The following is a 13310-nucleotide window of genomic DNA, read 5'->3' as shown; positions in this document are numbered from 1 at the left end:
GGCGGCGGCCGGTGCCGGGGCCGGGAGGGGCGGCGGGGCCCGTGCCCGCTGCTGAGGGGCCGCGGCCCGCGGGAGCTGCCAGGTACCGCCGGGGCGGAGGGAAGGGGCGCGCCGGGGCGTCTCGGGTGCTCTGCGTGAGGAGCGCCGGGCTCTGCGTGAGGAGCGCGATCACCGGTGGGCTCCGGGGCCCGCCCCGCCGTGCCTCAGGGTGGGCCTCGGGGCGGTCGCAGGGGGAGCCGGCGGGGCTCGCAGCCCCCCGCGGCTGGGGCGGGTGGTGGTGCCGCAGGGAAGGGCGAAGGCGCTGCCGCAGTGGCGGCCGAGGGGGTTTTCCCGCAGGATCTGCGTGGCGGTGGGCTGTCTCGGTGGGACAGGGAGACGCCGCGGGGCTGCGAGGGGTGTTCACGGGTGCGGGAGGGAGAAGGTGCCGCCCGATGTTTGCTGTCACGTACTCCCTGTGGGGACACGCGGCGCCTGTCCCGGCTCGGGGCTGTTTTTCCGAGCTGTCAGGTGCCACAGGTCCGAGCTCCGGTGCTGACTCAGGGACCTGCTGGGGCAGCGAGCTGGTGGTCGGGGTCCTCTCGAAACAAACGGGAATGTTTTGTGCTGCTGCTGTGCTTTTCGTTCCCAAACAGCTCTTTTCACGGGATCACAGCCTGGTTGAGGTTGGAAGGACTTTAAAACCCGTGCAGTCCCACCTCTTGCCATGGGCAGGGACACCTTCCACTAGCCCAGGTTGCTCCAAGCCCCGTCCAACCTGGCCTTGGACACTTCCAGGGATGGGGCAGCCCCAGCTTCTCTGGGAATTCCATCCCAGCCCCTCACCACCCTCACAGGGAAGAATTGCTTCCCAGTATCCCATCTAACCCTGCCCTCTGCCAGTTTAAAGCCTTTTCCCCTTGTCCTGTCCCTGCATTTTCACTGAGTGACATTTATAACCATTTAGGAGGAGGCCAGTAGGAAGCTGTCAGGGGTATTAAAGATGTAGAGTGTGTTCAGTCTGAGTGTTACCCACATGTGTTCAGATGTGCAGCTGTCTACATAAGAAAGGAATTCTGAAAAACCAGTGTCGCATTTGCTGCAAATCTCATTTTCCAGCTATTTTTGTCGTTGAGGTTGCAGTGGGCTTTTTTAGTCACTTTGTTCTCAGTAGGAATCTCTGCATGTGAACATGTTATTTATTATTTGGTTCATCATGTGTGTGAGAATGAGAATTAATATTAGTCCTCTGTAACCTGCTTTGTGGATGTACTTATTCTGTCTAAGAGTAATTTATTTAGCATATGTCCTTTGGAGATAGGATTAAATTAATTCCTCCCAAATAAATTATTATATATGAAGCTATAGAGCTTTTCAGGTGAATTTTTTTATGGCCTTGTCTAGAGGGTGTTTTTAATCTATTTTTTTGTCTTTGGTAATGTGTTTGTTTTTTTTTTTTTGGTGCTCCTGGAGGCACCCTCTGCAATTGTTATTACTGGTGACTAATGTATAGCAGTCTGTTCTGCTTTATCAATTAATAAACCAGCTGAAGCAGAGATGGATTGCTTTAACTGGTGTAGTTATTTCTCTTTTATAAATACCTTAAAATCAGCATTTCTGTTAATCCTGGGTGAGGGGCAGGGAGGGTCAGTAGCACTGAGTTGATATCTGTTGTTTAAATTACCTGACATGGGCATGCTCATTTTATTTGGACTCAATTCCTCAAGTCTTGGGTGCTTTTACTACTGTGTGCAGTCTGTTAATATTAACTTTGCTTTTGAGGAAGCTGATCCCTCGTGTTGAACTTCTGTCGTGCACAATCAGAGATCCTGTTGGAGGAATGGCAAGTTCTGCCTTAAAGTAGAACTCAACACTTATTTTAATTAGCTAATTACTGATGCTGGCTGTAACAAAAATGTGGTAAAGTATGAGGATTTTTTTTTTGTGTAAGACACTGCAAGGAGTGAAGTCCATGGGTATTTAAGTTGGCTTTTGTGCTCAGCTGTATTTCAGAAACAGCTTGGTAGATATCAATGTTTTGTTCAGTGGAATTAGTGCTTTCCATCTGCCTTGGCATATGGTTTAATTAGCTTTTTTCCCCTCCCCAATCCAAAGTATGTTACATAAACCCACAAGTTTATTTGGAGGGGAGAGAGGAAGTTTTGCAGTTTGGTTAACGCAGCAAAAAACACGATGAAAAAGAACTGGTGATGTCCAGAACAGCCTGGGGTTACTTCAGCTTGTGGAAATTGGGCTGGGTGTTTAGGCAGGGTTTCCTGGAAACATGGTTGGCAGTGAGTGTGGCCAGCTGGAAAACCTTCACCTCGACATCATAGCAGGAGAAAAGATTGCAAAGCTCTGAAGCCTTTTTTGTAAGCATTCCTTGGTGGAATTCAGCAGGCTCCAGAAAGAATGGTGAAGGCAAATGCGAGTAATGCATGAAGCTAATGAAGCTTTGATGCTTCTGCTGGAGTCACTTCTGGTTGTCTTTTCCATTTTAATAAAACACAGCATTTATTAAATCTTAAGATACGGCTGTGGAAGATATGGATATGGGGAGAAACGGAGAGACTGACTCTGAAAGAGGGTCCTGGATTATACACAGGGCTGTTGGAGGGGTTTTTCCTTAGGATGTGTTGTACTGATGCCTGGTCGAGTCTGGGTAGGTCCTGCTGTGGTACTGTCAGTGTGCTTTTTATTGGATTTTTTTAGTTATAAATCTCTATAAAATACATGTAGTTGCTCAGTGTTCACTCAATATGTATTTTTGATAACCAGAAACCAGAAGTGTTTTGCATTTGAACTTCTTTCTCACTACTAAAATTTTGGCTTGATTACAAACATCTGCCTTTTCTGGCTTCCCATTTTATTACTGTTACTGACAAGATGCCGAATCTTAAAAGAACTCCAACTAAAAATTGCCCAGCTTTTGTCTGTCTTCTGTAAAAATCTGGTATGGAGCAATTGCTGTGGGTACTTCACTCTACATATTATAAACTGTATTTGTTGTGTACCATCAGAAAACGAAACTGTTGCATGTTGCTAAAGCTTCACTGAGCTGCACTGGACAAGTACTGAAGAATTCCTCTAGTTTTTCAGCTTCCCTCTTCCCCACATTGTTAAGGGGTTATAAAATTGCAAAAGACACCCTGATGAATTGAGTGAGCTTCCTGTGTACCAGATTCCTGGCTGGCATTGTTTGGAGTTGGGGTTGAATTACTTCACCCTGAAATAGAGCTGTAACCCTGAGACTGTGCCAACATCCCTCTGATGTTAAAGTGAGAACCTTCATTAATAGATGAGGGGAGCTGATTGTTTTTCTGTCCTTAAGTGCAGTTTTACTATGAACCATTCATCCAGGAGAGACAATATTTGTGATGGAAATCCAATTGCCTTTCTCAAAATAAATAACACCAATATCCTACACAACCTTGTCTTGATAAAACAGAAATGGGCTGTGTTCTGTTGGGAGTGATAACATCTGGTGAATTCCTTCTTGGGATGCTTCTCATCTTACCTGTGAAAAGCTCCATTCACATGGAGCACCAGTGCAGCAGAGCTGAAGATCATCTCTAATTGAATTAGAGTTAGATAATAACTTCTTATCTCCTCATAAGTGAATTAAACAGGACATAGTACTTGCAGGTTCTGTTGTAGGCTGGCTGCTGATGCATATTTCTGCTTAAAACAAATTTTGGGGAATGTAACAGTATAATACCATTGGTGCTGTAATAGTCCAAGGGTTTAACACTAGTACAGGTCTGAACTGTGTTCAGTTACTCTTACATGGAGCTGGTGGTTAATACAGTTGGTGAATGATGTGCATTGTTACCACACAGCATTAAACTTCATTAATACTGGAAGTACAAGTGGGAATCCAATGGAAATACAAATGGAAGAAATACAGTGTTGTGTGTTAATTTCTGACACGTTCTGGAGAAACGGGGGATATTTTCCACTTCGAATTCTTCGAGTGATTTCGTTCTAAAATAAAAGTTGCTCAAGTGCTGCAGGTATTGTGAGAAAGGAGACTCACTTGTCGTGTTTTGCCTTAGCAGGGCAGGAGAAGAAATCCGTCTACAGCATCCAGTGTGTCACGGGGTGACCCTGCAGGAGGCCACCATGCAGCAGCCACCACAGCCTGTCCCGGCGGGAGCAGCGGCTCCTCCTCCCGCCGGCATCGCTCGGAACATGTACTGGAGGAACAGCCCCCTCAGCAAACGAGCCAACGCAGCAGCTGCCCCGGTGCAGCCCGTGACAGATCCCTTTGCCTTCGGCAGACAAACCCCACAGGGCCCCCCCTTAGATAATCCATCCAAGGGCAGCGCGCTGCCGTTCCCGCAGCCGGCCCTCGTGCATCCGTCACCCTCACGTGCAGGGGACAATCCCCATGGACCACACATGTCTTTACCAGCTCCCGTGTCTCAACCAGGAGTAAGTCCCAGTGCGTTTTCTAATGTTCCAGTTCCTTCTCCGTCCCCGGGGTATGTTATAAATAGTGCTGCGGAAGCGCATCCCAGCGCGGATCCCGGACTCCGTGGGCCTGCGGTGCCGCTGCATTATAACACGACAGCAGCAGTTGAAAATTCCTTCAGTGTGCATCCTGGAGTGGTGTCTGCATCAAACAAACCTGGAGGTAGACAGGATGTTGGCAGAGATCCAAATGACGTTCCTTCAGGACCCAACACGGCAGCGCTCTTCCCCCCACCGCCCCAGCAGCCTGTGTCCCAGTGGAGGCCTGGCCAAGGGAACCTGCAGTCTCCAGTTCGGAATTTTGTGCCCTACCCTGAGCCGTCTTCTCAGATTGACAGTCAGAACATTTCTCAGCCTTCTGGCGGCACTTCTCACCCTCCTCCACACACAAATGTACTGCAGGGTCCTGGACACCAAGGTATTCCACAAAATAGCGTACAAGCGCCTTTATCTGCTGGTTGTGAAAAGAATGGGAGAAATGGCTCTGCAAATAGTCATCACATGAACAGCATCCAGCCTGGAAGTGTGTTCAGGCAGAACACAGAAATGACTAACCCTTGGTTAAGTCAGCCTTACCAGGAACAGTTTTACCCACAGCCACCCTTGCAAGACTCCAGTTTTGTCCCTCCCACAGCTCAGGAAAATAACCCCAAAAACCAGTCTCCGGCTATATCTGAAACATCAAATAGATCAATTCCCACTGATCGAGATTCAGGAACTCTCTCCATGTTTTTCAAAGGGGATGAGGCAGAAAATGAAGAAATACTTTCATCTGAAAAAAATTACATGATGGAGAAAACAGAGTTTGATGCTTGTCAGCCAAATTCAGCATCCCTGTATCACCAGCCAGTGCATCCTCAGCAGGTGGCAACTAATGTTCTCTCTCAGGCACCGGTCGGTACAGGTTCAGCCAGTGAGATGGTACAGAAAGGAATGGATGTCCAGTACTTCCCAAAAATTGTGAGTCATCAGGAGGCACAGGCTGTAAAGCACACTCTGTTTGTTGGTGATGACAAGGCTCATGTAGGTGACACGGCTGCTGGGTCTCAGTATGAAAACGTGGAGAACCTGGAGTGCATTCAGAACCAGGAAGTGCTGCCCAGTGAACCACAGAACATCAGTGCTTCATCCCCTGCTGCTGGTCCTGATCCGTACAGGTACGGATCCTTCCCAGGTCAGATGCTTCCAAAGAATGCTGTTGTGAGCCATGCTGAAGGAGGACCAAACTTGGAGGCACCCGATTCATTACCTCATCCTGTCCGACCAGACAGTGTATCTTCCAACTACAGCAACATGAGCCATAGGAGCACTTCCAGCTCGGCACGGCCTCCGGAGCAAGTCGGTACGTTCATCCAGCAGGAAAGTGGGAAGCCCGATGAGGAATCCTCTGCCAGCTTCTTCAAACAGATTGACTCCTCCCCTCTGGGGGGGGACTCGGGTGAGCTAAACCTGAGCAAGAACTACCATGGGAATCTATCCCAGCCTCCAACTCCAAGCCCTCCTAAGCCTACGGGAGTGTTTCAGACGAGTGCAAATAGTTCTTTTGAACCTGTGAGATCCCACGGAGTTGGTATAAAACCTGCAGAGATCGACCAAGCGAAGATGGTGGTGGAATTGAGAGAGAACCACTCAAACCAAAAGAATATCAAGAAGAGCACAGGTGTGCCAGCTGCGTCCCCAGGCAACCTTGAACAGCCACCGGATAACCTGGAAACCATTTTCATGCCTCAGGTACATCCGCTGCCTCTTGCAGGCTCTGGTGAAGCTGGGAATATGTTGCACTCTGGACCTGTTGTGGAAAACATACAATCGGTATCTGAGAGACGGTCCTCAACAAGAGCTCAGGGAGCAGTTAAGAAGTGTGATAGCCCAGCAACAACTTTGTGGGCTCATAATGAGTTACCCAATTTTGGGGGAAATGTGCTTCTGGCTCCTGCTGCTCCTGCAGTGTATGTACCTGCCAAACAGACTGTAGAAGTCATCCAGCCACCCGAAGAAGTTTTGTCTAATCAGCAGCCATGTAAACCAGGGACTATTGCTGTGCAGCATTCCCAGGATGGAAATATAACTTTTGAAAATCTTGAGAATCCTCCCAAAATGGGAGAAGAGGAGGCACTTCAGTCTCAGGCAAGTTCTGGTTATGCAAGTTTGTTGTCTTCTCCACCTACAGAGTCTTTGCAAAATCAACCTATCCTGATTGCTCAGCCTAATCAAAGCTATAACTTGGCTCAGCCAATTAATTTTTCTATTTCTCTATCTAATCAGCTAAGCAACAATGAAAACAATCAGCCAATGAAGGACTCTGGAGTTGGGGACAAGCCTGCAATGGGTCCCCAAACTTCACACGCTGGTGGGGAAAACATGGCATTACCTGTGATGCAAGTTGGATCTCTATTAGTTAATGCACTTCCAAATACTAATCTGTTAAAACATAATTTATTACAAAGCCCTGTTAATTCCTCTGATCCTGCTTCTAATCAGCCTGCAAACTTGCTTATGAAAACTCCTCTTAATTTGGCTCCAGAAGGGCAAAAGAATGTTAATATGGAAGGTTTTGTTCCTGAATTTGCTAGCAAGCCAGGGTCTAACTCATCTGTTCCTCCTGGGACGAATCTTCCCAGTGCAAGTGGAAGTGCACTAGTGCCCCCTGTTAATTCCATAGGACAGGGTAATAATTCTGCAAACCACTCAAATTGCAAAGAAGAAGCTGCTGGAGTGCTCGACTTCACGGTGTCACGGACGTTGGAGAAGAGCAGCACAAGTAGTTCTGTCCAGGCACACAATCAGCCTGGTGGTCCAGCACAACAGGCAGCTGGTGGTGCTGCTCAGGTGCGCCCCGAGGTGCCTGACAAACAACATTTCTATCAACAGGTGACAAAAGATGTGCAGCATCAGGCTGCGTCAGACAGAGCTGCGCAGGGAGCGTTGCCACCCCAGCCGCAAACACAAGCAGCTCAAACGCAGCAGCCGACGTCTGGGCAGGCCTCGGCTCCTCCAGACTCCCAGGTTTCCACAGGGACTAAAGCCGTGCAGCAGGGGGAGAACCAGGGGCTGGGTAACCATCCTCAGCCTGGGGGTCCCCAGGAGGCAGGTTCGGCCCAGCCGAGGTACAACCAGCCGAGTCCCGGGAAGTCGGAACAGCCGCCGGGCGCTCCAGCCGCCACAGCCCCCTCTGCCACCTCCAGTCAGTCGGGCACACCCAGCGTGCAGCAGGACCTGCAGCGTCCATCCCTGCCTCAGACTCCTCAGGATGCCTTTGGTCCCCCCCAGAACCCTTACTACTACTACAGACACCCTTATGATGCTTATCAGCCTCCGTATCCGCCACCTTATCCTCCTGCAGACCCCAGGACAGCAGCTCACCTTTATTACATGGTAAATTTTTATTCTTCCCTTCCTCTCCCTTTAGTATGTGGTATTAATGTTCATCTTTGAACGATGACTTAGGACAGTTGTGTCATGATAAACATTCAGTAGAGCGTTCTCATTAAGTGTAGGGAGAATCCAGATGGCAGTAACAAAACTTACATTGCAAAGGTTATGGAAACAAAAGTAGCTGCTGATACCAGTTCCAGTTGGCACAAGTGTCAGTTCATAGCAGTTTGTTCGGTTCTTTGGAAAAAGTTGGCAGTTTTAAGTGTCTTGGCTGCCCAGGTGCCCAAATTTGGCTTCTGTCTGCTTGATGGTTTAGTAGAGTGGTTGAACTGCCCGTAGTCCAGACATAATGTTTTTTTTCTGAAGTTTTTGATATTAATAGACTGAAATATAAATTGCCACAACAGGTGTTGAAAGCTAAACTCTAGTTTATTGATCTGCCTCTCTTCAGAGTATCCCAGTTGTGGTGTGTGTGGTGATTTGCTCGGTTTTAACTTATTTTGGGAGTTGTGCAGCCTCTTCCCTTGGATGTGCCTCTCTTTTCCAGGAGGACACCTATGGACAGTACGACCCCCGGTACCGACACTACGACAGCACCAGCACAGCTTACATGGAGCCCGGGAGCTACCGGTATCCCGAGCCTGAGCGTCCCAGTTCCAGAGCCAGCCACTGCTCTGACAGACCCTCCTCTAGGTATGCAATTCCTGAATTGAGTAAAGATCTGGGATACCCCGGAGCAGGGAGTCTGGTGGTTCCTGTTGAAGGTTTATAGCACAAGCCACAGCGAGGAATTCAAACCCTCCTTGTGTGCTGCTGGAGGAACGGGCGGGATCAAATGCCGGGTCTGAAAGGGATACAATTCCCCAGCCCTTTCTGTTGCTAAAGCCTCCTTGCTGCTTTCCTTCAGTTCTCTGGGGGCTGGTGGTGTTTCTGCCAGGCAGGAAGTCACTGCCTTGGCCTCTGTGCTGAGGTTTGTGCTGTGAAAGAGAAGTGCAGGTCGTGGGTTTGCTAATCAATACTCATTTATTTTCTGGCTTACACTTGAGCAGTGGCCACTCGTGCTGTTAATAAATGGCACTTTTGCACATTGGTGTGGGATTTACCTTGGAAGGACTGTGGTAAGTGTGGCCTAATGATCCACAGTGTTTGAGGTATCCAGAAGAGAGAGTGGTGAGTCAGGTGACAACATCCTGGTGCTGTGTCAGGTTCATTTGTCTGGGAATTCCCTCAGCTGTGGATGAGCTTTCTCACAAATCTCCCAGGCTGTGGTCTGTGTAGGAAAGGAGCTGTGTGGGCATATTCCACTCACTGGCTTCACTGCAGGTTTTGAATAGGAAAACTTAAATAAGAGGAAAATTTAAATAATAGGAAAACCTAAAAGCATTGATCTGTCTGATTGTATGAAATAAAAAATTTGAGAGAGGGAAACAATGTGTTTAGATGCTACTTGAAAATGTTAAATAGAAGCAGAAATTAAATCTTTCTGAAATTAAGTCCTTCGGAAGCAAGAAGCAGCAAATTACCTTCCAGGGATTGCTGCTTTCTGATGATTATTGTATAAGTGATTTGTATGAACTTCAAAGTAATGACAAAATGTCACTGTTGTTATCTGCTGGGAGGGGGTTCCATTTGTCCAACAGAGAAACCCCAGTTATCTGTCTGGAAATGATGAAACCCTTTGTAGTATTTGTCTGTTGTTGGTAGTTCAGTCATGGAACAGTGATCAAATTAAAAATAAACATTTTACTTTCCACCCCCAGAAGATTATAGATGTATTTTGGTCTTGAGGAGCACGAAACGATGGCTGTAGCTCCATGTGATAACTTCTATCATTTTATTAAGTGAATATAAGTGTACTGTGAGAATTTGTAATGAGATGATAACCCCTAGTAGCAGTTCCTGGTGTGTACTCTTCTTATGTAGTGTTTTTAGAAGAGGTTGAGGTTCTTGTACCATGGCACTGGCAGATCAAAGCCCGTTACCAGTAGCTGTGTTGGTGTTGTGTGTGGTTGCCAGTGCAGTCAGATGTGGGCTGTGGGGTGTCTGCAGGGCACCAGAGCTCTGTGTGGAACCTGCCCTTGATGTGCCAGGATTGATGATACAGCCTTGTAAACTCTGTTTGGGGAAGGGACTGAGATCCTTGTGAAGGAGACTGGGAAGACTTGGTTGGGTGGATAAACCTGACCTGATAAGATCAGACCTCCTCCTCTGCAGAGTAAGTGCAGTGTTAGCAGCCTTCCCACACTCCTGGGAGGAGCATCCCTTGACTTGCTTGGCCACTTTGGAGTTGGCACTGTCAGTTGTAGAGGAGCGTGAAAGTTCCCATCATCCCACACCAGCATTAAATATCTTTACCCCCTGTGTGTGTGTGTGTGTGTGGACATGTGTGTTTGAGTGCACATACACCTATGTAGGTACACACATACATGTATATGTACATGTGTACATACCTGTGTGTGTACATTCATACTACCTTCTTCATTTAACATTCACCTTCTGGCATCTCAGAAATTGTAGGATGATGACTTAAAAATGGAATATAATAAGGGCTCATGATTTTTTAAGTAATGGCCACATCCTTCTTTTCCCACCAGAAGAATTTTAATGATCTTTTTATATACAGTGACTCTTACTTTGATGTGTTGGTTTAGTCAGGTTCTTTTTTTGCTTGTGCTGTTTGGACAATCAGCATTCTGACCTGGGCTCTGTAAATGAGTATTTTCTTCACCACAAGAAGTATAACAAAACACTCCTAAAGTTGGAGGAGCTGTTATTTCATTAATTGTTTTATTATCAAATTCTCTGTTGAGACACTTCAAAGGACACTAATTATAGCAGTAGTTTTTGTGATTAATTGTCTGTAAGTAATTAAACTTATCACCAAAACAGTTTACAAAGACACTAAATTATTGTGTAGTAAGGGCTGTCAGCTTTTCATGACACACAACAATTTAGTGGCATACTGGTTTGTAAAGTCTTAATTTTATGATTCCTTGGTTTCCTAGAAATGCATTATTTTAAATATGAAACTCCCTAATCAGTGGTGACATAAAGCTCTTCCTATCTCTTGCTGACTTCAGAAGATATTAAAGGAGTAATAATAACTTTTTATACTTGTGTGCTTGCTTTCAGGCAAGGGTATTCAGAAGATTATTATGGAAAAAGTGGATGGGGAGATTATTATTCAGGCTATTACCCAAACTCATATGACTATGGAGGTAAGTTACCAAAATGAACTCTAACTTTTTTCTGTAGAAAATTGCAGGTTTAAGCAATAATTTATGGAGAAGAGGAACTTTAAGATCAGAGAATTATTGTACTTTTCCATGTTAATACAACTGATATCCTTTCCACAGCCAGCAAGAATAAAATTATACTTGCTGAAAATTGATCTTTGGGCCCATCCTTCCTGTATGTTTTTTATTCAGTAGCAGTAGGAAATAGAAGATGAAATTAGTGGGTTTTTTCCTCACTACCAGCCTTTCCTTTGTGAAAACACATTGTTCTAAGTGTACAGAATAGTTTTGTTCAAAGTGTGGCAAACCTGCCATTCTCTGGGGTGTGTCCCTGGTGTGTGACCTGCAGGCAGAGTTGTGAAGTGAATTTTAGGTGGGTGTGGAGAGAAGTTGAGTCATGACTGGCTTTTGGCTTTGTCCATCATTATCTCAGTGCTCACTGAGACACTCCGGCATTGGCAGGCTGAGGGTAATTGCTTGTCTAGTGCCTGGGAGGATTTTAAACATCTGTCCACATCCTGAGACATTTGGCATGAGGCTCTGCAGGCTGGTCACAAAGGTTCTGTGAGTGTCATAACAAATATTAGGATTGAGTTTTAAAGATGTTGATAAAGATCTGTCTGATGGTGAACACTGTTCCTTCAAGAGTAGATAACTATAAGCATCATGTTCCTCTGAAAAGGGTGACGTTGATTTTTTGTTGTTTGGGGATTTTTTGTTTGTTTTTTTTCTAACTAAAACACTTTGGCTTTGCTCTGTGCTTCAGGACCAAACCAGTATGTAATTAAATAGAAAAGAATAGAAAAAGGTTATAGACAGTGGCTTCCAACACCTGAACCATTTCTTTTTCTTTCCTGAACCATTTCTTTTTCTTTCCTGAACCATTTCTTTTTCTTTCCTGAACCATTTCTTTTTCTTTCCTGAACCATTTCTTTTTCTTTTCCAAAGATCCAAGTCGCTGGGAACGGTACCCATCAGCTTATGACCCCAGGTACAGAGATCCCAGGAGTTATGACCAGAGGTATTGGTATGATGCTGAACACAACCCTTACCAGAAGAGAGAAGCGTATCCATATGGCAGCAGGTTTGTCCATTCAATCCATGTTCTCTCAGTGCTCTTTCCAGACCTGGGGCAGCACAGGGCTGAGTGTGTGTCTGAGAGGAGGTGGAGAATCTGGTTTCTTCAGGGTTGAGACCCCCATAGTCAAATGTTCCACCAGAAAATTAAGTTCTGACAGTAAATGTTAAGGCAAAGGCTGAGGTTCTGCTTGTGCACTGACAGAAATATTAGTTTATTTTCTAAAGATCTGCCCCAAAGCCTTCAGAATTTATGAATGATATGATGGTTGTATTGGGCATCAGAATTTCAGGGTATCATGGAGATTTATAATAAAATTCCCTCAACATTCTCTGTAACAGACTATTAAAATGCAGTGTTACACATTTCACAGATATGTGTTGTTAGTCCTTTCTGCAGCTTTAATGGGTCATGGGGGAAAAACAGATGAGCTGTCACATCACTCTAAAGAAAGGATTTAAGGCAACAGAACTTGTTTTCAGACCTGTTGAACATTCTGTGGGTTTTCAGAACAGACTCTGAGTATGTTGCTGTTCTTGATCTGGAATATTCTGGATGAACTCTCAGTTTGTTTACCGCAATAGCAACCTCAGCCTAGGCAGTGATTTAAAGCCCTTCTGAAGTGAGGCACAGTCGCCCTGACAGTCCCTCCCCTCAGGGTGCCTGTGTTCATTTCTGGTTCGTTCTCCAGGAGCGACCGATACGAGGACAACTGGAGGTACGACCCCCGTTTCACTGGGAGCTTCGACGACGACTCGGAGCCGCACAGGGATCCCTACGGAGACGAGTTCGACCGGCGCAGCGTCCACAGCGAACATTCCGGGCACAGCCTGCGCAGCTCCCGCAGCGTCCACAGCCACCAGAGCAGCTTCAGCTCCCGCTCCCAGCAAGTGAGTTTCAGCTGGGCACGCCAGGTGTTGTTCCAGCTGAGTTTTTCTCTCTCTCTCTCGGGGTGGGTGAAACACTGGAAATGCGAAAATATTTCTGGGGGTGTGTGTTTTGAAAACTTCTATTCTCTAAGCTAAGGCTGTTTTTGAAATATAGTTTTGTACTTAATGTTTGCCGCAGTTGTCATGAGAACTTTAACCAAAATCACACACACACAGCAATGGAAAATTTCCTCTACTGAGTCCGTTTGCTGTTTGTGAGATCTTTGCCTTCCCTGTGCTTGG

The 13310-nt window shown here is 46.2% G+C and overlaps 1 protein-coding gene across 7 annotated transcripts in view; it reads left to right on the top strand.

Moving 5' to 3' along the window:
* SEC16A (SEC16 homolog A, endoplasmic reticulum export factor) overlaps window positions 1-13310 on the top strand; it is a 28118-nt gene continuing 14808 nt past the window's right edge. For 4 of the 7 annotated variants that reach the window (XM_032708368.1, XM_032708367.1, XM_032708365.1 and 1 more), the window contains exons 1-6: window positions 1-82; window positions 4035-7824; window positions 8372-8517; window positions 10957-11042; window positions 12009-12144; window positions 12830-13028. In XM_032708368.1, the coding sequence (XP_032564259.1) occupies window positions 4099-7824; window positions 8372-8517; window positions 10957-11042; window positions 12009-12144; window positions 12830-13028 (4293 nt within the window). In that variant the 5' untranslated portion in view covers window positions 1-82; window positions 4035-4098. Of the gene's footprint in view, window positions 83-4031; window positions 7825-8371; window positions 8518-10956; window positions 11043-12008; window positions 12145-12829; window positions 13029-13310 lie in introns of all 7 variants that reach the window. The other 3 variants (XM_032708370.1, XM_032708369.1, XM_032708366.1) reach the window with 2 other exon arrangements.

The sequence above is a fragment of the Chiroxiphia lanceolata genome, chromosome 21, assembly GCF_009829145.1.
Source record: "Chiroxiphia lanceolata isolate bChiLan1 chromosome 21, bChiLan1.pri, whole genome shotgun sequence".
NCBI classification, from domain to species: domain Eukaryota; kingdom Metazoa; phylum Chordata; class Aves; order Passeriformes; family Pipridae; genus Chiroxiphia; species Chiroxiphia lanceolata.
The sequence above is the reverse complement of the archived record's forward strand: the minus strand, read 5'-3'. Positions and strand labels throughout refer to the sequence as shown.